At 28.2% G+C, this 25,476-nt stretch overlaps 3 protein-coding genes across 3 annotated transcripts; all 3 read right to left on the minus strand.

Annotated features, from left to right (window-relative positions):
- Nucleotides 1–51: 51 nt before the first annotated feature.
- On the minus strand, nt 52–13,617 carry LOC145188238 (chondroitin sulfate synthase 1-like). The gene is made up of 5 exons (XM_090094434.1): nt 12,775–13,617; nt 12,444–12,666; nt 3,923–4,035; nt 1,176–2,089; nt 52–891 (listed from the first exon to the last, which is right to left on the minus strand). The coding sequence occupies exons 1-5, from the start codon at nt 13,522–13,524 to the stop codon at nt 696–698; spliced, it is 2,196 nt and encodes a 731-aa protein (XP_089950560.1). The 5' UTR covers nt 13,525–13,617; the 3' UTR covers nt 52–695.
- Nucleotides 13,618–14,058: 441 nt separating this feature from the next.
- Nucleotides 14,059–14,995, minus strand: LOC145187886 (ras-related protein Rab-18-like). The gene has a single exon (XM_080064405.2). The coding sequence runs from the start codon at nt 14,938–14,940 to the stop codon at nt 14,323–14,325; it is 618 nt and encodes a 205-aa protein (XP_079920531.2). The 5' UTR covers nt 14,941–14,995; the 3' UTR covers nt 14,059–14,322.
- Nucleotides 14,996–19,064: 4,069 nt separating this feature from the next.
- LOC145187557 (uncharacterized) lies at nt 19,065–22,655 on the minus strand. Its single transcript, XM_080063980.2, has 2 exons — nt 19,977–22,655; nt 19,065–19,623 (listed from the first exon to the last, which is right to left on the minus strand). Exons 1-2 carry the CDS (start codon nt 20,239–20,241, stop codon nt 19,271–19,273), a joined length of 618 nt encoding a protein of 205 aa, XP_079920106.2. The 5' UTR covers nt 20,242–22,655; the 3' UTR covers nt 19,065–19,270.
- Nucleotides 22,656–25,476: the final 2,821 nt, after the last annotated feature.

Raw genomic sequence — 25,476 nt, forward strand, 5'->3', positions numbered from 1 at the left:
ATAACTACATAACCTTTAATGTCTTGATTGCAACAATAATTAAAACTTATCAAAAATTCAAGCTTTATAATTCTAACTTTAACAACTTTACAAACTTTTTGTCAGATTCAACCGATTTTAAAAATAAAAAAATACTCTTAGGTTTAAAGGCTAGCAAAAAAAAGGTTGCTCAGCTATAAAAATATGTAAATAAAAAGAAAACCTAACAAAGAGAAGAAGAATATTTATCATGTGGTATTATCTCGTATCAAAATATTTGAGAGGACTTCACAGGACTTCACAGGACTACTGAGAGTTTGAAATAGTCGTACTATAAATAAGCTTATAAATTTACAAATTTTTACATTAACAAGCTAGTTGCACAAAAATTTGACATCTTAAATTTCAAAAATACCATTCCAAATTATAATAAATAATTTATAGATTTTAATTCAAAAACATAATCTTTGATATAAATTTAACAAAAACAAAATTATGCCCAATAATAAATATGTTTGTCACTACATAAATACCATATAAATACGTAAAAATACTTAAAACGTTTGAAGGTAGTTAAACGAATCAGTTTCCATCAAAATAAATGAACTTGATTTTAAGAGTGTGTTTTTTGTATTTAAACAACTTTGAGCTATGAAAACCAGCACCAATAGATCTTATGAGGACCAGCTTAACAGCAGAAAACTTGATAAGTTGAGTTAACTGGTTAAATAACCTTTTTCAGATATAATTTCATAAAGTTTCTTTTGAGAACCATACACCTGGGCTTTTGACGAAAAGCACATTGTTAGCTGTTTTTCAGAAAGGTTTTTGTCACAAATGACTTCATGATATATATGTATTAAACCAGGGTCTACTGCTCGAAAAACAGTATGTTGTTCACTAAGCACATATCTAACAAAGAAAAAAAAATCAATATACATATTACATATTTAAATACAACTTAAAAAATTGACAAGATCTAAATGTAACATAAAAGTCTTTTTTTGAGATTGACAGACCATAGTTTGAATTTATTTTGACATATTTTCACTTTCAATATTTTTTGGTTAACTATTAATATATTTTACCAAAGAATAGAATGCATCATAGTCAGATTTTCTTAGTGTCTTAGCTGTAATTTAAATCTATTTTAAGGAAATAATTCTTTTTTGTAAAAAAAAATTTTTTATAATAACCTGTCATATAAATCCACATCTTCCATTCCCCAACCTTGAATAGTAGTATCTAATCCTCCAATCAAATCAAAATCTGATCTATACTGGCAAGTAATACCAAAGCCAAATTTTCTCCAGAAACCTTCATGTTCAAGATAAGAAAATGAACTGTTTGATTTCTGTTCATTTTTGTATGCAACATCTGGTGAAAATTGACTGAATACCATAGGATAATACACCTGCTTGCCTAATTTAGAGTTCATTCTACAACGTGTTATAAAACCTTCATCAAATTCCAGATCAACATCACAGAAGAACAACAATGAATTCTTTTCAAGCTGTGCAGCACCCATAGTTAATCCTAAGCCCCTCGAGAAAACACCTTCCATTTCTAGCCATCGAAAGTTATACAACGGATATTTTTTTTTCAACTTTGAAATTAAATTTGCATGTTCTGTGGAAGGAGTCCCACTGTTAAAATAAACAACAGTAAGTGTGCTTTCAATACTTTTCTTTAGACAAATATTTTCAAATGTTTTCATAAAATTTACAAATGTAGAAAAACGACCCGATAATGGCAAAATGAAATTGACAATCTCCTTGTGGTTGCTTTCACTAGGGTCAATAGAGTATATAGTATTTCCAAACGGCTGTTGTAAATAAGCATGGTGACGCACATGAACTGTCATTCTTCTACGGTTGCGTCCAATATGGCGATGGTACTTCATGAGAAGATCTAACATATATTGAACACCATATTTTGGATGATAACGTCGATAACCATGGTTAAGCCGTTTGAATTCTAATGTTCTATGTAATACTTTGCGAGCTTCTTTATTTATTATAGACATTGTTTGGCCCAGAACACTATTCATACCATCTTTTAATGGGCTGATCATTCCAATTTCAGGAGAATTTGTATCATATGAGTAAACCTGAAAGAAAAATATATACAAAATTTTTAACAATGTGCAACATGTGTAAATAACAAAGTATAAAAAGATTTTTAGTACAGAAAAAAGATTTTTAAATGATGAAAGTTCTTTTTCGAAGGGAGATAAAAGAAATAGTCTATTCTTCTCGCTTCTTTCCTTCCTTGCTTCTAGCTCTTCTTAAAAATCTATTCATTTGAGACTTTTGTATATGAATTAAGTGTTAACCTTTCTGGTTCATGATTTATCTACTCTTTGATAATTTTATACAGCTGAAGAAATAATGGTTATAAACTAAAGAAGAAAATTTTAAAACTTTTATAACAGTTTTATTCATTACAGGAGCATAGCTTGTGAATCTTACAAATCAACTAAAGCTTCATTTAAGATAAAAAATTGTAGGGGAAAGTTGTCAGAGTAAGTTATTAACAAAGATGCCAAAATAAACTAATTCTTTACCAACATTTTAAATTACCTTGCCAGGAAAATCAATTTAATAAAGGAAAATTTTATATAAAAAATCTGTAAGACAATTCTGCACCCACTTAAATCAATATTTTAAATAAAATTTCTACTGTTCAAACTTTTTTGGTTAGATTAAAACTTAAAAACTCCTATTATAATGCAACAATTATCTTAGACAATGTCAGTTATTAAAATAAATTCCTATTATAATGCAACAATTATCTTGGACGTCAGTTATTATAATGCAACAGTTACCTTGGACGTCAGTTATTATAATGCAACAATTATCTTAGAAAATGTCAGTTATTACAATAAATTCCTATTATAATGCAACAATTACTTTGGACGTCAGTTATTATAATGCAACAGTTATCTTGGACGTCAGTTATTATAATGCCACAATTACCTTGGACGTCAGTTATTATAATGCAACAGTTATCTTGGACAATGTCAGTTATTACAATAAAGGACTAAACATTTAAGGCTAAAAAAAAATATGTTTAAAAAAAAAATCTTTACTTTTAAATGTATTCTCTCTCAAATAAAAAAAAAAAAGATATTTATAAATGATAAAATGATATTATCTAAAAAATTAGACTTTTACTGACAAGTGGTGGGTTAATTGTCACTGCAGAGTAACTCTTTAAAGTGAACATCTAAGCAAAGTTACAATTTGCAGAAACATCTCATGATCAAGCCATTATTGCAATTTTATATCCTGACTTTCTTACTATAGGTTATTAGCTTTTAAAACTTTATTACTACAGGTTATTAGCTTTTAAAACTAAGCAAACAACCAAAACTAATCCTTGTAAGATCAAGGGAAACTGCTGAAATCAACTCTTGAGATCCAGAATATCCTATGTTTGAGTAATTATGAATACAGTTGATAAAACAGTTAAGATTCTACAAATCAATTTCTATTTATGAATTTTCAATGAGAACATGAACAGTGTTCTTTTGTAATTTAATTATAATTATTACTAATAATTCATTTGTAGATTTGTGATAACAAAATATTAAAAAAATTTATTACAAATACTTTTTAGAAATTAAAATTATTGTACCTATATTATTCCATAAAATAACAATATGAGTATATGTGAAATTCATCGTTGTATGAAATACATATTTATGAATAGTAATCAGGATGATCTGGAGAAACAGAGAGGGATCAAGTTTATCAGAAAATCATCACAAGATAAAATGCATCCCAATTATCCAGATTATTATTTAAAAATATATTTACACAGGAGAACTTATATAACTAAACACTAATTTAATATCTAATGCAAAAACAAAAATTTTACTGCAGTAAATGAATTATTTACATATGTTATATCTATATGTTAACTGAAAATAAATTGAAACCTTTCTAGGTGTGAACATCTCCCAAACAGGTGATTCTTCGCTTGACATTTGATTGTGGAAATTTTTTAAATCACTTAAGGAAACAATCTCTTCCTCTGGCATTTTCTCCAAACCTATATATAATACAAGATAATACCACAATAATGTAATAGTGTAATAGGAACATGCTATTAATGTTATTAAGATAATCAAATATTGAGTTTATTAACAGCAAATTTTTTCTCTGATGTTTTTCTCTTTGATGTTACTATACCTTAAATCTAATGCTCTATTTAAAATATAATCACTTATGTCATTTGTAACAGCTGATTAAACTTGATTTTTGTTTCCTAGGATACTTTTATTCCATTTTTATGTAAGTCATTGTGCTGCTTAGATAGTGGATATAAAAATACATGTTAAGCAATAAGTTTCATGTAAGTTTGAGTACCAAAGCCAGCAAAATTAATGGGTATTTGAAATTTTCAGCTTTTTCATTCACTTTGAGGAAAATTACAACTTAATGTAGGCACCACCAGCTTCTGAATAATTATTTTCTTTTTATTTATCAGACAATTAAATTTTTATTTTTTATTTGCTTATACTTTATTTACTTACTCTAACCAAGTTTTAAATTTTAAAAGCATAAAATGTTAGGTATACTTAGCGATGATTGCTTAACACGCTTAACATGTTGTGTGGATCATGTAAAAATGTGACAATATAAATGAAATACTACATCACTTGAAAATTTACTTTGAATGCTATAATTAAAGTTATATAAAATTGATTTTCTTTTACAATTAAAAAGGAACTTACACCATACAGTACTAAACTGAATTTATACTAAAATGAAAATTTGATGAAAGTTTAAAAAAGAATGATTTCAAAAAAAGAGACATCAAATTCTCTATGGATTTTTTTAATCCACTCAACAGGTTTGTCCCTTTCATGGATACTGAATTAAGAATCATTGACTTTAGAGAAGACTATAAAAAATACCAAGAATCAGGTGGAAAAAATTTGTGGAATTCAATGACTGTGTTAATCTTTCTTAACTTTCTGGCAATGATGATGCATTGACAGTTGACCTACAACAGAATTAAAATTAATGGAAGTTCCACAAACTGAAAAACCCCTAAAAAACCTAAGAGCAGGGGACTCAATGAACTAGACACATCTTTAAAAGTATTGCAGTGCATGAATATTTGAAAAACATCTAATATATGTAATGTCTAAAGTCCAGACTGGACTTTATACTATATATATATATATATATATATATATATATATATATATATATATATATATATATATATATATATATATATATATATATATATATATATATATATATATATATATATATATATATATATATATATATATATATATAGGGCTACCATATGAAATTTTGGAAAAATCAGGACATCATGTTTTTTTTAACCTGTCAAATCAGGACAAATATAAATAAGCAGAAAGTCTAAATCAGGACAAAAGCTCGTCAAACTAAAAGTGAAAATGACAAAAAATACAACATTAAAAACCAGCTTTATTTTACATTTTTATAATGACTACAAGAATTATTTCTTTTCTTTGCTTTTAAACCAGTCATATTTTTCACTAGAGTGTACTTTTTTCAGGAACAACTGGTCATTTTTTATCTTTTCATAGAACTGTGAGCAATTGAGATCAATATTTAACTTATAAAAAAGCAAACTTTTCACAGTAGAAACTAGCAAAGAACCTCTTTCAGGAGACCAAATATTGTTCATCATTGAAAACACCCTTTCCACAGCAGCTGAAGTTCCAGGAAGACTGAAAATGTATTCCAACACCAGTGAAAAATATGCTACTGAAATGCCCTTTTCTCCAAAATGTTTCATCATCAGGACCCATTTTTCTTCACAACTCATATCATCAGATTTCCAAGTTTCAGAATTAGTTGACAAGTATGCCTTGACCAAAACAACTTCATCAAATAGTTCATCAGTATTTATTGCTGTATGTCCAATTTTTCGGTTAATATTTTCTGCAGCTTCTTCTAACTCTGGAAATATTATTGCACTGTTTTGAATCCACATGAACTTTTCAGCATCAGCAAAGCTATCTTTCCAAAGGTCAATATAAGAAAGACATCTCTTGTAAAAACCAGTAAATTCTTTTTTGACAGCAATTTTGTCAATAATTCCGTCTTCTAATAGTTTTGCAAGTATCTTTTTAGCTTCCAGTGAAATAAACTTATTCTCAAATCTCTCCTTCAGATTATTCTGCAATACTTTTATCTCATTAACAATATCACATGCATTTGCTCTTGTTTTTTCAATTCTCAGAATTGTTTTGTTGAATGTCTGAAGCTGACCATGAACAAACCAAAGATACATTTCACCAAGTTCATCGCTAAAGAACTTACTAATTATCACTGGAGATTGCTCTTGAGAACAGAAGAAAGATTTTAGTCCCGCAAAGATTTCCAAAATTCTCTGAACTGCGGGTAGTAAAGAAAGGAATCTTGTGCTTCCATGCTGCAAAACTCTCTTGTAGTGAACATCAGCAAACTCGCAGAATTCTTGCAGTTGAGTAACTCTGACAGTGTAGATGTGAAAATATTTGTAAATTTTCACCACAAGAGCTTCAACATCAATTGGTCAAACATCGACAGCTGTTTGAATGCAGTTGTGAACTATGTGAGCTCCACAGCCAATCCCAACAATCTCTCGACCAAGAAACTTTTTCAGCCGACTGTAAACATTGTTTTGTCCTCATCTTTTCACTCCACCAAAGTTTGTGCTGCAGTTGTCACCACAGAATCCAATCACTTTCCTTGATAAATCATGGCTATTGATGGCAGATTGCAGAGCATTGCATAAAATTTCTGATGTTTCACCAGGTACATTTTGAAATTCCAGTAATTTAACTTTTACTCCTTGATCAGGCACAAAATATCTAACAAGGACAGGAAAAAGTTTCAGTTCATTTCAGTTAGATGTATCAGTTGCAATGGTGATGAAAGTAGCTTTCTTCAACTCCTCCTTAATTTCTTCAGAAATCATTGGTAGAATAACATTGAGAATAATAGCCTCACATTTTTTTTCTTGCAAGTCCAAACTTTGGTTCAAAAAGTTTTGAAATTAATTTGGTAGAGCAATCAGCAGTTTTGAAGCTCAAATCATGAATTGCAGTGTGAAAAGCAAAAGTAGCTTCCTTTGCTGCCAGAACTAGATCTTTATCACTTAAACTATCAGTCTTAAAGAACAATGTTATTGATGCAGAACTTGCTGATGCTTTCAAAGCATTTTTGTGTCTCTCCGTTGTTAAATGCTTGGTGATGTCTGTCCTTCCGCCATTTGCAACAGAAAATTCAGTCAAACAATATTCGAATTTAACTTTTTCACCACTTTCATAAACTTTCTTCAGAAAAGGAAATTCATTCTTCAGAGTTTCATTAAAATGGCACTTTCTTTTCGACATTTTGACTTTAATAAGGGATTTTTTTTTACTTTAAGTTAAAGTAAAAGTTTAACACTAAAAAACCCTCTGTCACGAAGTAGAAACTTCGTAAAAGTGGAAAGTATCAATCCAGCAAAAACAAAAGTAAAGTACTGCCTTATCATGTCTGCTACCACTGCCATTTCTGCCAGCACTGCCTAAAATTGGAAGAAAATAGTAAAAATTGAATGGAGAAGTTGGAGTTGCCAAGTCAACATTTTTCTCTTTGATTTATTTTTTAGTTTTTGTCAAAATGATATTTTTTTCTTTTTTGTTATGGTTTTTTAAAATCAGGACATTTTGGCACCTGATCAGGACAGTCAGGACAGACCCTTCAAATCAGGACAGTCCTGATGAAAATCAGGACTATGGTAGCCCTATATATATACATATATATATATATATATATATATATATATATATATATATATATATATATATATATATATATATATATATACACTACCGTGCAAAAGTCTCCGCTCATGTGTAATATTTGCAAGGAACAGTAAATGCAATACATTTTAGGATGATTTTAAATATATAAAAAGAATAAAATGTTAATATAAAAAGTTGATGAGGCTAAATCATAATTTTGCATACTTTTTCCTTTTCTTTTTGTTTCAAATAATTTTGTTTACCTTTGTTTTGTTGAGTTCTGCTGCTAAAAACATGGCAGAAATTTTTCTATATGAATAACCTTTTTCACGTAAAATACATATAAAGTTCTTCAGTATTCTTTATTAAATTTAAAACTGCACAAAAGTTTTAACCAAAATATTTTTTGTAAGCTTAGGTTTGACAGTAGCATGATACTTTCCGGCATGGTAAGGATGTTTTCAGTAATTTTAATTGGTTGCTTTTAATAGACTTATGTTTATATTTATACTTGAAAATGGCATTAGTGTGCGCATTTAATGTCTTGAATTTAATAAAGAATTTGAGAAATGGTGAAAGTAAAGAAAGAATATTGTGAAGAACTTCGTGGCAAAATATGTATTTTACGTGAAGAAGGTTATTCATATAGAAAAATTGCTTCCAGGTTAAAAATATCTGAATCAGGTGTGAGATATGCTCTACAACGATTGCATGATATTGGTTCCAACAGTGACAGATCACGTTCTGGAAGACCAAGAGTTACATCACGGCAAGAAGATATGTTTATTGTTGTGTCCAGCAAAAGAAATAGAAAAATTCCAGCCACAATTTTAACAGCAGAACTCAACAAAACAAGGGTAAAGCCAGTATCAACTGATACTGTAAAAAGAAGACTAAGATCAGTCAACTTAATTGGACGCATTGCTGCACGTAAACCTTTGTTGAGGGCAGTAAATAAGAAGAAAAGATTGGAATGGGCAAAAATGCATAAAAATTGGGGATTAGAAGATTGGAAGAAAGTTCTATGGACAGACGAGAGTAGGTTTGAACTTTTTGGTACCCGACGTCGCGTGCATGTTAGGCGTTTACCTAATGAAAGAGTGCTTCCTCAATGTATACAAAGTACTGTAAAACATGGAGGTGGTAATATTATGCTTTGGGGATGTTTTGGCAATGGGTTAACTGGAGATTTAGTTAAAATCACATCTACCATGGATAAACACATGTACCATAATATTTTGGTTAAGCACGCGATTCCATCTGGTATTCGTATAATTGGGAAAGGATTCATCATGCAGCAGGACAACGATCCAAAACATGCATCTGGATTATGCAAAAATTATTTGAAACTAAAAGAAAGGGGAAAAGTTTGCAAAATTATGACTTGGCCTCCTCAATCACCAGATCTATCACCCATCGAAAAGTTGTGGGATGAACTGGATCGGAAGATCAGAGAAGCAGGTGAAACATCTTTTATTAATCAGCAAATGCTATGGGAACGTTTGCAAAAAGCTTGGAATGAGATAACAGCGGAAACCATGAATAAATTATTAGCCCGAATGCCAAGATTATGCGCTGCTGTTATACGCTCCAAGGGGTCTCATATTGATGAAAATAAAATTTAACATTTACAACTTAGTAACATTTTCTTGATTTTATATATTTAAAATCATCCTAAAATGTATTGTATTTACTGTCTAACTCATTGTTTAATAAACAATTAAAAATAAACGCAATTTTCTTGCAAACTTTTGTTACTTTATTGAAATATTACAAATGAGCGGAGACTTTTGAACGGTAGTGTATGTATATATATATATATATATATATATATATATATATATATATATGTATATATATATACACCTTATTGAATAAGAAGAACGAATTGGTTTCAAAATGCAGGCATAGAAATAAATTTCTTCTTTCGAAATTTGATACTGGTGACTAGGCCTATATTATTTCTTTCTTTTCTTTTCTTTTTTCTTTCTTTTCTTTTCTTTTCTTTTCTTTTCTTTTCTTTTCTTTTCTTTTCTTTTCTTTTCTTTTCTTTTCTTTTCTTTTCTTTTCTTTTCTTTTCTTTTCTTTTCTTTTCTTTTCTTTTCTTTTCTTTTCTTTTCTTTTCTTTTCTTTTCTTTTCTTTTCTTTTCTTTTCTTTTCTTTTCTTTTCTTTTCTTTTCTTTTCTTTTCTTTTCTTTTCTTTTCTTTTCTTTTCTTTTCTTTTCTTTTCTTTTCTTTTCTTTTCTTTTCTTTTCTTTTCTTTTCTTTTCTTTTCTTTTCTTTTCTTTTCTTTTCTTTTCTTTTCTTTTCTTTTCTTTTCTTTTCTTTTCTTTTCTTTTCTTTTCTTTTCTTTTCTTTTCTTTTCTTTTCTTTTCTTTTCTTTTCTTTTCTTTTCTTTTCTTTTCTTTTCTTTTCTTTTCTTTTCTTTTCTTTTCTTTTCTTTTCTTTTCTTTTCTTTTCTTTCTTTCTTTCTTTCTTTCTTTTCGTTCTTTTCTTTCTTTCTTTTCTTTTTCTTTTTCTTTTTCTTTTTCTTTTTCTTTTTCTTTTTCTTTTTCTTTTTCTTTTTCTTTTTCTTTTTCTTTTTCTTTTTCTTTTCTTTTCTTTCCTTTCTTTTCTTTCTTTTCTTTTCTTTATTTCTCTATTGCTTTTTATTCATTTCTTTACTTCTTTATTCCTTTCTTTCTTTCTTTCTTTCTTTTCCTCCTCTTTTTCCTAATATGACGTCAGAGCACACGATACAGTATTTTTTGCAATTTGTAACGGTTTTTATAGATTTTTGATTTGTATTTCATGGCTGATGATTGCCGCTAGGCATGAAACTTTAAGTACCATACATAGTTGTTGTTTCTTCGTTTTATATATTTATATATATATATATATATATATATATATATATATATATATATATATATATATATATATATATATATATATATATATATATATTCCAAACATTTTAGGACCTCTGGTTGAGGCATTTAGGCTTCAGAACATTTTTAGTAGAGTCAGGATAAATGATCACTTTAACAATAGAGACTGGTAGATGATGCCTTTAACTAAACGAAGTTTGGGATAACTTTAGATGTCTCAAGCTTCTTCTAGGAAGAGAACTCTAGACATTTTCATTGTGGCTATGTAAATTATTACTCAAAATATGTTGTTAATGTTTGCAGTGATGACATTTCATTAATCTAGCATTAATAGCAGATGGACAAAAAAAAAAAGGAACTTGATTTTATTATTTTTCTTACAATTTAAACAATATAAAATTTGGTTCAAAATTTGTATTGTTAAATAACATTTAAAATTCACTAAAGTATGGCTCTAAAATTTTAGATTCATAGATTAATTGCAACTTTAAAGGAAAAGCAAAAATGTTGATTGCAAATTTCTATAAAATTTCAATAGTAGATAAACAAACTAACTTAAAATGTCCCTTTATTAAAAACAATATAATAAGTGCTATTACTTCACCAATTGATTGGTGTTTAAATCATTAAAAATTATTGAGAAATGACAAAATTATGATATCAGACTGAAACATTGGATCAGCAATTCCCTTTTTGGCACTGTAAGTGACACTACTTTGATGTTTAATAACTTTTGAATTGCTCAACAGATTTGGATGAAAGATATGTCAAAATGTGTTTTAACAAGTTCTACAAGTTGACCCTAACCCTAACAGTTGCTTACATACTTAAAATGAAGACAAAAAATGCCAAAAATAGGTTTTCATTTACAGTTGAAAGCATTTCATTCATGTCTAACGAGTTTCATAAATGTTTTTATAACAAATATGTGAATATACATGACATGTATGTTTTATCATAAAAATAGATTCCAGTTTACAAGACTTGCTCTTATATTATTCCAATCTCTCGTTTATCAAAATACAAAAGTTATGTCTAACATGAATATTTTCATTTTGTTTCTAGAGGGGTGTGAAAAGTTCATGTAATGAGACATTTCAAATGAAATATAAACTCCAACTTTCAGACACTTTTTCTGGATGAATTTTCAAGCATTTTATATGAGGACAATAATGTTTAACAATACAGAGAAAATAATGCTTACAGATACAGAATTAGTAATTTAAACTTTCTATATAAAAGCTGTTTTTGGTTAAAATTAACTAGTTAAAAAAAAACCTTCCACTTCATTTATTTTGAAAATTTTGTTTTTAGTAACAATTCATTTTTATTTGTTAGGAAAATCATTAGTACTCACTATTGTTTAGAACTTCTTAAAACCCAAGTCTTAAAAGTCAAATATTAAATTGTTGAGCTATAATACTTTTAGCTTTTTTGACAAACTTGTCAGTAGCTTTCTTTATTATATACTTTTATATCCTTTTCAACTCAGATTACAAAGTTGCTATTTTTCTGCTTTATCTATAAAAAGGACACCATGATTTAACTTAAATTTTTCTATTTTCTGTCAAAGAATTGTAGTAAGTTTCTTACAGAACTTTTCAACATGATTTAGTTATGTGAATGAATTCCATTAAGTAGCATTAAAAATGTTTGTTTAAAAATTTGTTTAACAATTTTTTTGTTTAGTTTTATTTGACTTTTGATTTATATTTCCAGCTTTATAAAGTCAATTTTAAAAAGATCATTTAAACCAGGACATTATGAAGTCTTTTTACTTAATTTCTAAAAAGAAAAAAAACCACCTTTTTCAAGTATTGAGTCAAGAGAAACAAGCCGTCTTTGCAGTTGTATAGTACCATATGTATGTTCCCGTATTTTTAGTTCCATGAAATGCAAATGAAGTCTGTGCATGTATGGAGATTGTTTAACAGGATGAAGTGTTACAGCATCACGAACAGCTTTGGTGTCAAGATTTTGAGTAAATGCAAGTTCACCAGAACGATTATGATAAAACAATGACTGCATCTGCAGGAGAAACATAAATAATGTACACAACATAAATTATGCAATGTCTCATGTATAAATTTAAAGTTGAAATTTAACAATAAATACACTTAAAATACTTTGCTTTACCTCAAATGCCCATGTACATGACACACCAACAAAATTTTTAATGCACCTTCCTACTTCAACATCTTCATGAGTTGTTACTAAATGATTTAAGCAATGTTCAAAGTGTGGAGTAACTTTAGAAAGAGCACTAGCACTAATTACAACACTAGGTCCACCCATGCAATAATTGTTTCCAGCTCCAAGACCTAATGATTCTTTTTCGATCTTAGTACCTGTTCCTGCTTGACCTATGTAGAGGTCATCACTACTATTAAGTGTACGTAAGAAGTTTTGTAGCTTGTCTATCCGGATGTAAACATCATCATCCCCACGGACAAACCATTCATACTCATCAATGTAGTTATCATGCATATACTTTAACATCATCATAGATTTCCTCTGTGGAGGATATGAGTCATCAACACCATCCAAGGAAACAACTGGTAAATCACTACGCTTGGTCTGGCTACTTGCAAAAAACATTAACTTTCCATAACCTTTTAAGTCTGATCCCCAAGTTTCATAGACAGCTTTTGCTCGACTGTCTAGGTATTTTTCAGCAGTCATAACTCCAATAAAAATAAATTTTTTTTTCTTAAGTTTTGCTTCAAAATGTTCTGCATCACTGCTCATGAAACCACTTTCAAAACTTTGTTTTGAAAAACACTGAGAATGTTTATGCGATAGATATTTTAAGAACTGTGGTAGAACTGCTCCCATTATAAGACCAAGTAACACCATCAGCAGACTTCGAATATTAAGTCGAGTCATTCTTCATAAACTACTGAACAATCATACCCATTGTTATCTTTTGTATGGACCCATAACTTTTTTTACCTAAATACACAACTTACTAGTAAAATATAAGCAGTATATGTTTTAACAATAAATAACTTATAAGTAGATAATATAGCAGTAATGATAGCATGATAATATGAAAAATGTAAATTTATTGCAATAAAAAAGAGTACTGAAGATTACAATAACTAAATACTTTTTTCCAAAGTCAAAATTCTTATATGAGTTAAAATATATCATTCAAAAAAACACTCAGATATGCTACTCAAAGAAAAAAATAATCAGTCAATTATCTAATTGTTCTCCCCAAAAAAAATTTTTATCTAAAATATTAGACATAAACCATTAAGAAAGAAGACAAAAAAAATTGTTTTCTTTTATTTATAGCTACTTACTTTTAATAAAATTGAAAATTAGCCAATGATGAGGATAAAAAGGAAATTAAACAAAAAAAAATTTAAGAATACTTTTTTAGATTAAAATAAAACCCCCTTTTTTAAAGTACAGAGTTTTATTAATATAGAAAACAAAACATTGCCACAAGTTAACTATATATATACTAAAAAAAAAATCTTAAATTAATAATAATTTAGTTTAAATAACAATAACTGTGAAATACAATAATAACAATGATAATTACAGTTATTACAATACTAACAACTTCATTATTATCAATAGTAATAACAAATATGAAATTGAAAAATTGTTATTGCTTTTTTTTTTTTTGAGATATCTTAAAATACTTGAAAGTTGAAAAAGAATTAAGTTGATTTAAAAAACAGAGCAGTTTCCATAACAAGCAGTTGCACTACCATCAGGAACTCTAGATGTAAGTCCAATACTGCTTTTATTTTCTTTTTCCCAGAGCCCTGGTGTTTGCAATATTTTCTCAACAAGTTCTTCAAAAGCACATTCCACGCCATCTTTAGTTTTTGCACTGGCTTCAATAAAAAGCATAGAATGGCGCCTGGCAAACTGTAAGCCCTCCTGTCTTGTTACTTGGCGTCCTGGTTTATCAATTTTATTTCCAACAAGCATTTTGATAACATCTTGCTTAGTAGCATATGTTTCACATTCATTCAACCAATCATTAAGTTTATCAAAAGTCTGTCTAACAGATACATCATAAACTAAAATTACACCTTGTGCACCACGGTAATAACTTGGAGTTAAGGTCCGAAATCTTTCCTGCCCAGCTGTATCCCATAGAGCTAATTTCATGCGATTTCCATCAACTTCAATAGTTTTAACTTTAAAATCAACACCAATTGTAGCACCAATATCTTGATCAAAAGTATCATCAGTAAAGCGAATCAGTAATGATGATTTTCCTACACCACTTTCACCAATTATTAGGATTTTTAATGTAGTTAATATATCAGTATCCATTATAACTTTTATACTTCAATGTTCTTAATCTAAAATATATATATAATATCTTTAGATTATTGAAAGAAAGAGCTAATGTTTTAGATTCTTTACCTATCTAATGTGTAAGGTTGTCAGTATAAATTGACAAGAAGAGTTTTCTACTATATTCTAATGTAAAAACCTTCCATGTTTATGTGACTATCCGGTATCTGTCTACAAGTGTTATGTTCCAAATAGACTTTTAAAAAATGCAAACAGTTTGACGGCATTTAAAAAATCAAATGATTTTATTTTCTTTATCTTTTTGAATGAAGCTTAAATTTCTAACTCTACACATGAGCTTTTAATAACTATTTTAAAGTAATAAAATTAAAACGTAAATAAACACTACGCAACAATCGCGACATGTTTATTTTTCGTCACAAAAGCAAATGAGATACTTTGATTTAATACCTTAAAATCCCGTAGGTCAAATAGGATCCTCAACACGGGAAGTATTTCAGTGTCCTATAGGTAAAGGTCATTGTGGCATACAAGTCACTTTTTTACAGGAGAGCAAATAAAGGTTTTCCTTATTTATAACCTGATCTTCAAAGTTTAAATCTCCGTAATAATAAGAGGACAATAATGAGGACAAAGTGCTATGTATAACGGTACACTTCGTACCATTGGCAAAATCATAAAAATATTTTAAAAAAGTTATTTCGATATAATTGGACTTAGTGTTGTGTACTTTCTGAAACTGATTTATTTTTTATTTTTAATTGTAAGACTTCCCAATGATTTTGATTTTTTTTTTTTAAACACCGATGGTAAAAATATTTTCATTTTCAATAAACATCCAAATATTCAAATAATAATAATAATAATAATAATAATAATAATAATAATAATAATAATAATAATAATAATAATAAAAATAAAAATAATAATAATAACAATAATAATAATATTAATTAAAGATTTATTTTTTTTACATATATTATAATTTAATATATTGTAATATATATTATATTTATATATCTAATAAATTGTAATATATTACAATTTATTAGACAATTTTGATTTTATAACAAACAAAATTGAAACTGGTAACAATATTGATATAAAATTTTTGGACTTTGCTAAAGCGTTTGATTCAGTTTCTTTATCGAAATTATGCTGCAAGCTATATGGTTATGGTTTTCAATCCTATATCCTACAATGGTGTAAATCATTTCTTAGTAATAGAAAACAACGAGTAGTTCTTGGTGAGTTTGTTTCAGATTAGCAGGTAGTCACAAGTGGAGTTCCCCAAGGTTCTGTCCTCGGTCCACTTCTGTTTATCATATTCATAAATGACTTAAAAGTAAACATACTAAATAAATTAGAATTATTTGCCGATGATACAAAAATAATGTCAGTAGTTAATAATGATAGTAACGCCAACGCTCTTCAAGAAGACTTAAATAAGTTAATTGATTGGTCGAATAAGTCGTCTATTAAATTCAACAGAGAAAAGTGTAAAACAATGCACATTGGCAATTTGAATCCTCGATTTAGTTACAAACTAGGAGATCACATTTTGCAAAAAACCGAAGTTAAAAGAGATTTAGGTGTGATAATATCAAATGACCTTAAATGGGAAAATCATGTTATCAGTGTAGCAAATAAGGCAAATCGAACATTGGGTTTTTTAAAACACGGATTCAAATACCTTGATGTTTCCATATTAAAATTGTTATACAAGTCAACTATTAGGCCGCAGCTTGAATATGCAGCATCTGTATGGAGCCCATATTGTGCTAAAGATTTTAAGAGACTCGAAAATGTACAGCGTAGATCGACAAGGATTGAATCACTGAATGGTATTTGTTATGAAGAAAGGAGAAAAATATTGGGTTTACCAACCTTACAAAAAAGGAGAAGAAGAGGCGACTTAATAGAGATGTTTAAAATATTAAATTCAGCTGATTATATTAGATTTGAAGAGTCTTTGAGTTTTTATAACAGCATGTCCAGATATCGTCATAATAAAAGACTTCATCGACAATATACTAAGAAATTATGCAGGTATTATTATTTAACAGAGTGGTCGACGATTGGAATTTACTGTCACAGGATGCTATCGATTCTGCAAACAAAAACACGTTCAAAAAGAAAATAGACAAAATTTTGAACTTTTGATACCAAACTCTATTTACGAACTTTTATTTTAATTACGAAATTTTACATTTAACGGCTGTTACAGTCAAAACTCTACGTAGTTTTGACTCACCAAACTTAAATAGTTTGTACAGCAAATTTTATATTATATTATTATATTATATAATAATAATAATAATAATAGTAATAATAATAATAATAATAATAATAATAATAATAATAATAATAATTGAAGTAATAATAATAATAATAATAATAATAACAATAGTAATAATAATGATAATAATAATAATAATAACAATAATAATAATAATGATAACAACAATAATAATAATATAAATAATAACAATAGAATAAACAGATGTGCGACATTCAGTTTAAGTGCCTTAACCCTACGGCATTATTTTCAGTCTGTAAGATATTCATTCAGCTTTAGTCTTAACAATATGGCTTTATTGAACAAGATTTCAGCTAAACGCAAATAAATCTATACTTCGGCTCAACTCATAACGTCGATTCACTTGTTTACAGTCTTCATTTTAGTAGCGACTTAATTTATTATTTTTTAACTCTAAAGCGTTAGCCAAAGATGGCTTAGTTAAACTGTAAAGTATTTGATGAATTGCAACATTTCTTTTTTTAAATTTTATTTTAAATTTAACCACGGCAAATGCTGTGAAAACTAAAATAGCAACAAGAAAAAGGAGACTGCTTATGAGTGGAGTTTCAAATGCAATTATCTCTCTGCTTATGTTTTGCAACTTTGTAAAAAATTTCAATTGTTTGATTGATTATAAACAATTCAAGCTTAAAATTTAAACTACGTCTAATTTAAGCTCAGCATTCAAACTACCTCTCAATTGTTTTTTCTGTGACGTAAAAATCTGCCGGGAGAAACCGCTATTTATTTTTCCACTCTTCTTGGTCCCACACACACTTATTTAAGTCTCTTTTCCCACAAATTTAAAATGGATCTCTTAAAACCGACAATGGTGGCATAAAGAAGTAAACCTACGAACAATTGCTAATAAACTTAAAAAGATTTTAGATGAATTCACTAGAAATAATGATTAATAGATGATAGAGCATGAATGCATGAAATTTTGCTCTCAATATCAGTCAGTTTGTTTGCATCTCAATATCAGTCACTCTTCCTGCGCAAAATCCACCAGCTAATCAAATTATAATGGATAGTAATTATCAAATAATAAAATGATGTAGGATAATTTTATATGCACCTGTCATTATAAATGTTAAATTTGCAGCCCTTAAAATGTTCACTTTGTGAGGCAAACGAATTTTATACAAAAACATTTTTTTCATTCAAAAACTCTCAATTTCTCAAAACTTGATTACTGGCACAAGGAACAATCCTCTCGATGGACGATTTATGTTCGAAATGTTAAACTTTAAAACAGTTTATTCAAATTTTATTCAAATTTTACCATGAATTTTCATAATTCATCCAAATTAAAATTTGAAATTTAGCAGAATTAGAAACATCAACAATTTTGCTAGATTAAAAAACACTATAACAAGAACATAAAACAAACACGTCTTTTTCTTCGATAAAAATGCAATTTAGAACTCAGCAGGTAAAGAGAATTTTTACAAATAGGTGTTCAATAACTTCTATTTGATTTGTGGCACTGGATAAACTAATTAGATACTTAGTGAAACTAATTAGACCTTTATGAAATTATTTCCGAAACGAGAAGGAATAATTAAATAAAATTTATAATTTACTTATAATTTATAATTTATTTTAATAAGAAATATCAAAAAGTTTCATAAACTTAACTTTTTCCTATTTCTAAAAAGTAAAAAATAAATAAATAAAAATTATTTAAAGTGAATATTTATAGAGTTTTAAACCTTACTATATTACATTTAAAACAAGATAAAAAATTTTTCAGAAATGCTAATTAAAGTACAGATCAAATGTCTGAAATCATCCTTACTTATTTGTTGATTGACAATAAATAAAAAAGTTTAAATTTAATTTAGAATGTTTTTTTATATAATTATAAAATCTTCATTGAATAAAAAAAACAAACAAACTAAATATTTCAAACAAAACATATTTGAACGCTGTTAATATCAAAGCTGTAGGTATCTTCAAAAAAATTTACTTTTCGTGATATGGTGCAGCCCAAAATAAAGAAACTCTTGTATGTTGAACTTATCTAATTGGATGTCTCTTTTAAGCTAATAAACCTTCTGCCAGAAAACAAACTCCTAAGGCAAAAATATAGTGAAATAGATCAACATTTTTAAAACCTTGAATGCCACGCCCTTGGTCATTAACCAAAACTGAGAGGACAACGCATCCACATCCAGCCAAGCCATAAACATTAAGCTGACCCTGAAATTCCATGAACAAAGATGATACAATAATAAACATAATAGCTAATGAAGCACAGAAATCTCGAACTGGCAAGCGAAGTACTGAGATACAATGAAGTAAAGTGGATAAAATTGAAAGTACTAAGAAGAACCAGCATAAGTTTTGCCAATCTGTTCTTTGAGTATATGCAGCAGCTAACATTGGCATACCTAATAAATAATAATGTTTTGTCTATTTCTGAATATAATTCATAAATAAACTTTTTTTATCTTTTACAAATTGTTAAGTATAGCTCATGCAATTTTACTAATTAATAATAAAAGTACGTGATCAATTCATTAAATAAATCTGTTTAAGAAAAAACTGGATAATTCATACATATAACAAATGATATTTATAAAAAAAGAATAATCCAGGTTGTGAAGAAACTAGGACCGTAGAAGTGGTCAAAGTTGCAGGATAGTTACAAGCTGACTTTCTCTTCCGTCACAGATTAATTATATAAGAGAAACTGGATTGCAATCTAATATCATGATGGTAAATATGTAAAACCCATGCTTACCAATGACTGAAGCTAAATCACTAAAATATTGATGCCATCCTTTCACTAAATACTGTCTTCTAGGGAAGAAGTAACCAAACCTCACAAAACCTACTATTGCAGCAAAACCAATAAAAGAGAAACCAAACATGGCAAACCATGAAAGAGTTGCATGACGCCATGAATATTCACGTAGTTTATTCATCCGATATGTGCCTGCAACATAGGACAGTAGAGCCAGTACAAAATCTGATATCATTGTTGACGTTTCTCTGAAGTCTACCATTTTTTAAATTTATGTATTTTTTTACCCTAAAAAATGTCAAGAAATATTAATTAAAATAATTACATAAGCTATGGGTCAAGCATATATGGTTAAAACTATTTTAATTTTTTTTTTTTTTTAATATATATGCTCATTTTTGAGTTTTGTTTTCTTTGAGGTAAACTGAAAATATATTTATCAATATAAGGTGGGTGATAAGTAGTAAATAGTATTCATTTTCTAAAGCTCAAGCCTAGATTAAAAAATGAAAGGCAATAAAAAAAAAAGTTAGATCGTTAAAATGTGAAGCAGAAAAAAGGTTTCAGATTCTTATTTTCAGTTAAACATCGTTTTGAAGAAATATAGGTTCTAGTTTGGTAAACCGTTGCATTATCTTAATAGTAACTATTTGTAATCGTTTTTCTACACAAAATTCTTATTTTTATTTTATATATTGTAAATAGTAGAGTGTTACTGCAATTCTTCTTATTAGCAACAAGAATAAGCGAAGTCATTAACCCTGATCTTTTAGGAAAATGTTGGACTCATACGCCAGCTGCAGAAATATCACGTGATAAATAAACAATATAAAGAAAGAGAAAATACCAGACGGTGAAGAAGTAACCGAACGTTCAAAAATAATTTCACTATTCGAATAATTTTTATAAACATAACAGTTTATAAAACTTGTTCAAATTGTTTCATCAAAAAAAATTGTGAAAATCATTTTCTTTATTCTGGAGACTTTTCCTAAGCACGATGTTTGCTATAGTCGTAGGTCTTTCCGTAGAACAATATTCGGCTTATACATTACTGTATGCGGTATTTCATTTGAATATTTCATTTAAATACTTTAACAATAGAGGAAATTTGGAATAATTTGTTAATACCGAAAAAAATCGCTTTATCAAATCAGTGTTTTTTAATTTTTTAAAAAGTAAATGAAAGAATATACTTTTAAAGGATGTTCTCATATTTTTTAAAAACAAGCCATGTTTATAAACAAACCATAAGATTTTATTTGTAAAAAATATGTCTCAAGTCAACATTAAAATCATGGCCAAAATATAATCCAGTTTGACCTGATAGAGTTTATTTAAATCTAACTTGTTTAGATCGACTAATGTTGTAAGACTAAAATGATCTTTCATTCATCTGTGTTTGTTGGCAGTTGCGTAACGTTGGAGACTATATTCACATTATCTGATAATAACTCAGGCTAATCCAGTTAAATTCTGTCTTCTCCTGGTCAACTTCGGTAGAATTCCAATCATTCGCTTTTTTTCAATTGTGGGATTTTTAAGATGTGAGTCTTTAAAAGGTAGGTTACGTCAGCACCTTTTTCAATAAGATTGAATATTAATCAAAATACTTATTCTTTATGTATCTCGGATCCATGTTTAAAAAATTTTAAATTTCCATGATATTTTTTTAAAACGTTTTTACTCCCTTTTTCTTTTTCTTTTTTTTTTTTTTGTTGAGTTGAAAAGCTTGAAAAACTCTATTTAGTCGGGAGCTTTTACAACCTAATTGAAGCAATAGTATTGCTGTGCACTCGTGGTTCATGTTAGCGCAAAGCAGTCTTCTAAATTCATACAACTGATAGATGCGTGTTGCTTAAATGCTCGCAACGTATGCATATAATGTGATTGTCCCTGTTGCGTTGTTTTAGTGAATAAATGTACCGAGTAAGTGGTAAATCATCCGAATGATTCGACATCTGTAAAGTGTGTAGAAACTTGACGTTTAAGGAAAAATTACTATATTTGACTGTACCAATTAAAAAATATTATGAACTACATTTTGGCCATGGAGTAGGTAATGAAGATAAGAACTGTATCCCTAACATCTGCTCTTCAATTTGCTTGAAACGAACGGCAAATTGGGCAATTGGCATATGAACTTTACCGTACTGATAGTATGGCCTGAACCATTAAATTATTTTTATAGTACAAAATAAAAATGAAAAAAAAGCAATTTGAAATACAAAGCGCAGTACCTAAATCTATTTTCTACTATTAGGCGTGTGACTCATGGAGATGACTTACCTATATCTCCACAACTGAAGTTAGTAGATTTTTTTCCAAGATTCTTTTAGAGCAAAATGAGGAAATTTGGAGAGTAGCAGCATCTTCTTAGTGCCTAAAAAAATATCCAGGCGTTTAACAAATATTGAAGAAAATCAAAAATCAAAACTTAAAACTAAACTGCAGTTTAATAGATTAGCTGTTATTATTGGTATGTGGGCATTTGAATTTATAAATGCTCCATACATTACAGTAGCTATGCACTATATCAATGATAAATAGGAAATTTGAGAATTCTAGCCACCAGAGTAATAGAAATCAAAAAATTGCAGAAACTACTAAGTTATAGCAAATAAGATTTTACAAGATTTTGATGTAAAACGTTTAAGTAATAGTTTAAATACAGATAATGAACTAAACTTAAAAGCTACTTTTTATGACCTGATAAGATTTGCACGCTGTTTTTTTTTTTAACTTAAATTCTATCACATGCTCTGGATTAAAAAGCTATTACAGATAAAGATCCTTTAAAATACGTACTTAATGTTGTTTCTATTTACAAAGTTGTTGTCACTCGACTTAAACAACATAGTTACAGACACTATTGTAGACAACTCTAAAGTAAGCATTTCTAATTTACATAAAATATGGAGTTCTATGGAATTCTATGGAATTATGTGTATTAACAATCCTTAAATCCATGTTTGATAATTTAGGGTAACTAAAAAGAATTTCTAATGATTAAGTAATTCAAAAGTAATCGTTTGTCATAAAAAATGATTTCCTTGAAGCCCATGTTAAAATCATAAATTCTTTGACCCAGTTATCAAAAAAATCATCATGCATCTTGTAGTGCCAGTTAACGTGAAGTTATTAAAATCCATGATTTGTTAAGAAAGGAACTGTTAATCTATTTCTCTTCTTGTTAGGAGTACAATCATGGCCCCGTTTTTGTAAAAAAATATTTGTACACACACGGGGCCCCGGAAGATTCCTGGGGCCCCGTGTGTGTACAAACAATTTTTTAAAACAATTTTTAAAAAATTTAAATAATTTTGACTTTTAAAAGATTTAATTAACTTTTATTTTTAAATTTCAATGACCAGAACACGCTTCTATTAGTCCTGGGTATATAATTGATCATAATGAGGGCCCGCTTAAATAAAACTTCCCTTAGGGCCCGAAATTTCTCTCGGCCGCTATGAGTACAATTAAATTTTGAGGGACTTAACAAGAAATGGCGTAACAAGCATTAAATCGGGCTATATTGTAACTATATTCATAGAAATATTTTTATTTTTCATACCTTGATTTCTAAATACAAACAATGCCAATTAAGTGTGCAATGAGCTTTAGTAAACTGTTACAATATCTTTATAGTAACTATTTATAATCAAATTTCTGCACAATGGTTCAAACTATTATTTTATATATTGTAAATAGTAGAGTATAACTGCAATTCTTCTTATTAGCAACAAGTAGTGGATAATAAAGTCATTGAATAAAAAAGTGTATTCCCAAAAGTTGACTTTAGAAAAGTCTATTCATAACAAACAGAGAAGTGTTTTCTGCTGATGCAATAAAAGAACTTACATTATGAAAAAATAGATTAAGTTTGTTATGATCTTGATCCAATACCACTATTTATTTAAATAATGTATTAAATTATTACAATTTTTACAATCTTTGCATGTAAATTTGTATCATAAAGAATTAGAAGCTTCTCTTCCACAGTTGTTAAAGAAAAACCAAAATTTGCTTTAAAATGTTAGCATTTTAGAAAACTTCTAATCATATATGAGCATCTTTGTTCCTGAAAACCCTAATGCTATTTTAGATAAAATTTACAGCATTTAATATTACAAACAGAAGTTCTTTGTTTTTTATCATTGCAAGGCTATAATTCAAAACAAGCTGTTAAATTGCCTTTCGAAAAGAAAAAAATTGATTCAGACTGCATTTTGATGCTGGATGAAATGCTCTTACAGAAATATAGTGAATAAAGTAAATATATTACTAGACATGGTACATATGTTACTTTGGATGTCAATAGTTTTTTAAAGCCATTTTTATTTCTTTATTTGTAAATTTGATGAAATCTATTGCTTACGTCATAAAATCCACAAACTGAAAACAATGAACATAATATTTATCAAGCTTAAGAAAAGTTTAACAGCTTTAGAGTCTGCTGGATTTATTTTATATTTGATAGTTGCTGACAATCATTTCACAAATGTATCATAATGCGGACAGTCAATTAGATGCATGGGAACTGGTAAAATTAAAGAAGATCATTTTATTGTGACAAAGAAAAAAAGAATTTACCTTTAGTAAATATTGTTCATCTCTTAAAAAATGTTCGAAATAATCTTCTCAATCTTTTTCATTTCAGTTACAACTGGAAATATTGCAAAGATATTTCTACCTTAACATCTTCTTTATAAAGTTTACTGGAAATCTTTATAGCAATTTACGTAAGGCTTATTAACTCAGACTTTAAAACCAGGAAGTAGCAAGCAAAGTATTCCTCTTGTTTTTAATATTTTTCATTAAATTAAATCAGCTTCCATCAAAAGTTATTTTTCATAATTTAGCTGAATTTTTAAGTCTTATACATAGCTAGTGGCTAATATCAAATTCAAAATCAAAGTATTTAAATAACTATATTGGTTATGCAATTGTAAGGGAGTTCTTCAATATTTTTCACAATGGATAAATTATTGGCAAGTATTGAAGTTAAGGGCATATAGAAATTTTACTCTTTGCAAATTAACACCAAATGCAATGGTGAAGCTATTAGTCAGAGCCTTGAGAGAAGATTCTTCAAATAAAATCTTTAATGAAAGAAAATATAAATAACTGGGAGAAGGATCTTAAACCTGAATCATGACAAGATCTTTTAGGTGAAAATCAATTTTTTAAATAATTTTCAAAAGGTTGATTTAAACAACCACAGCATGGAGATCTTCTAAAGAAAAAGCCAATTTTAAGTTTTAAGTAGTAGTTTTACAAATTTTTTTGTTTTTCATGTTGTTAAAAAATATATACTTCTGCTTGAGTTAGATATTCTTTTTTAGTATTACTTCAGCATTTTTTCAGGAGACTGGTTATTTTTCAGTGACTCTTATTCAACTACATAAACGAACAGTCTGATCAACACACTCCTTCCTGATTAAATTAGTTGGACAACTATGGGTAGGGTATTCAATTTTACATTTGTTTTTCGTGT

Source organism: Hydra viridissima, unplaced genomic scaffold (assembly GCF_058129835.1).
Source record: "Hydra viridissima isolate aposymbiotic clone 2 unplaced genomic scaffold, HvirCarnegie_v1 scaffold_1, whole genome shotgun sequence".
NCBI lineage: Eukaryota > Metazoa > Cnidaria > Hydrozoa > Anthoathecata > Hydridae > Hydra > Hydra viridissima.

Excerpts from the sequence above, each read along its gene's own strand:
- LOC145188238 (XM_090094434.1), bottom strand. The coding sequence starts at position 13,524 with ATGACTCGACTTAATATTCGAAGTCTGCTGATGGTGTTACTTGGTCTT. Across the intron at positions 4,036-12,443 it reads TGACTCAATACTTGAAAAAG|GTTTGGAGAAAATGCCAGAG; the intron begins GTGGTTTTTTTT and ends TATTATATATAG. Across the intron at positions 892-1,175 it reads GATGTGGATTTATATGACAG|ATATGTGCTTAGTGAACAAC; the intron begins GTTATTATAAAA and ends TTTCTTTGTTAG.
- LOC145187886 (XM_080064405.2), bottom strand. The coding sequence starts at position 14,940 with ATGGATACTGATATATTAACTACATTAAAAATCCTAATAATTGGTGAA.
- LOC145187557 (XM_080063980.2), bottom strand. The coding sequence starts at position 20,241 with ATGGTAGACTTCAGAGAAACGTCAACAATGATATCAGATTTTGTACTG. Across the intron at positions 19,624-19,976 it reads TGATTTAGCTTCAGTCATTG|GTATGCCAATGTTAGCTGCT; the intron begins GTAAGCATGGGT and ends ATTATTTATTAG.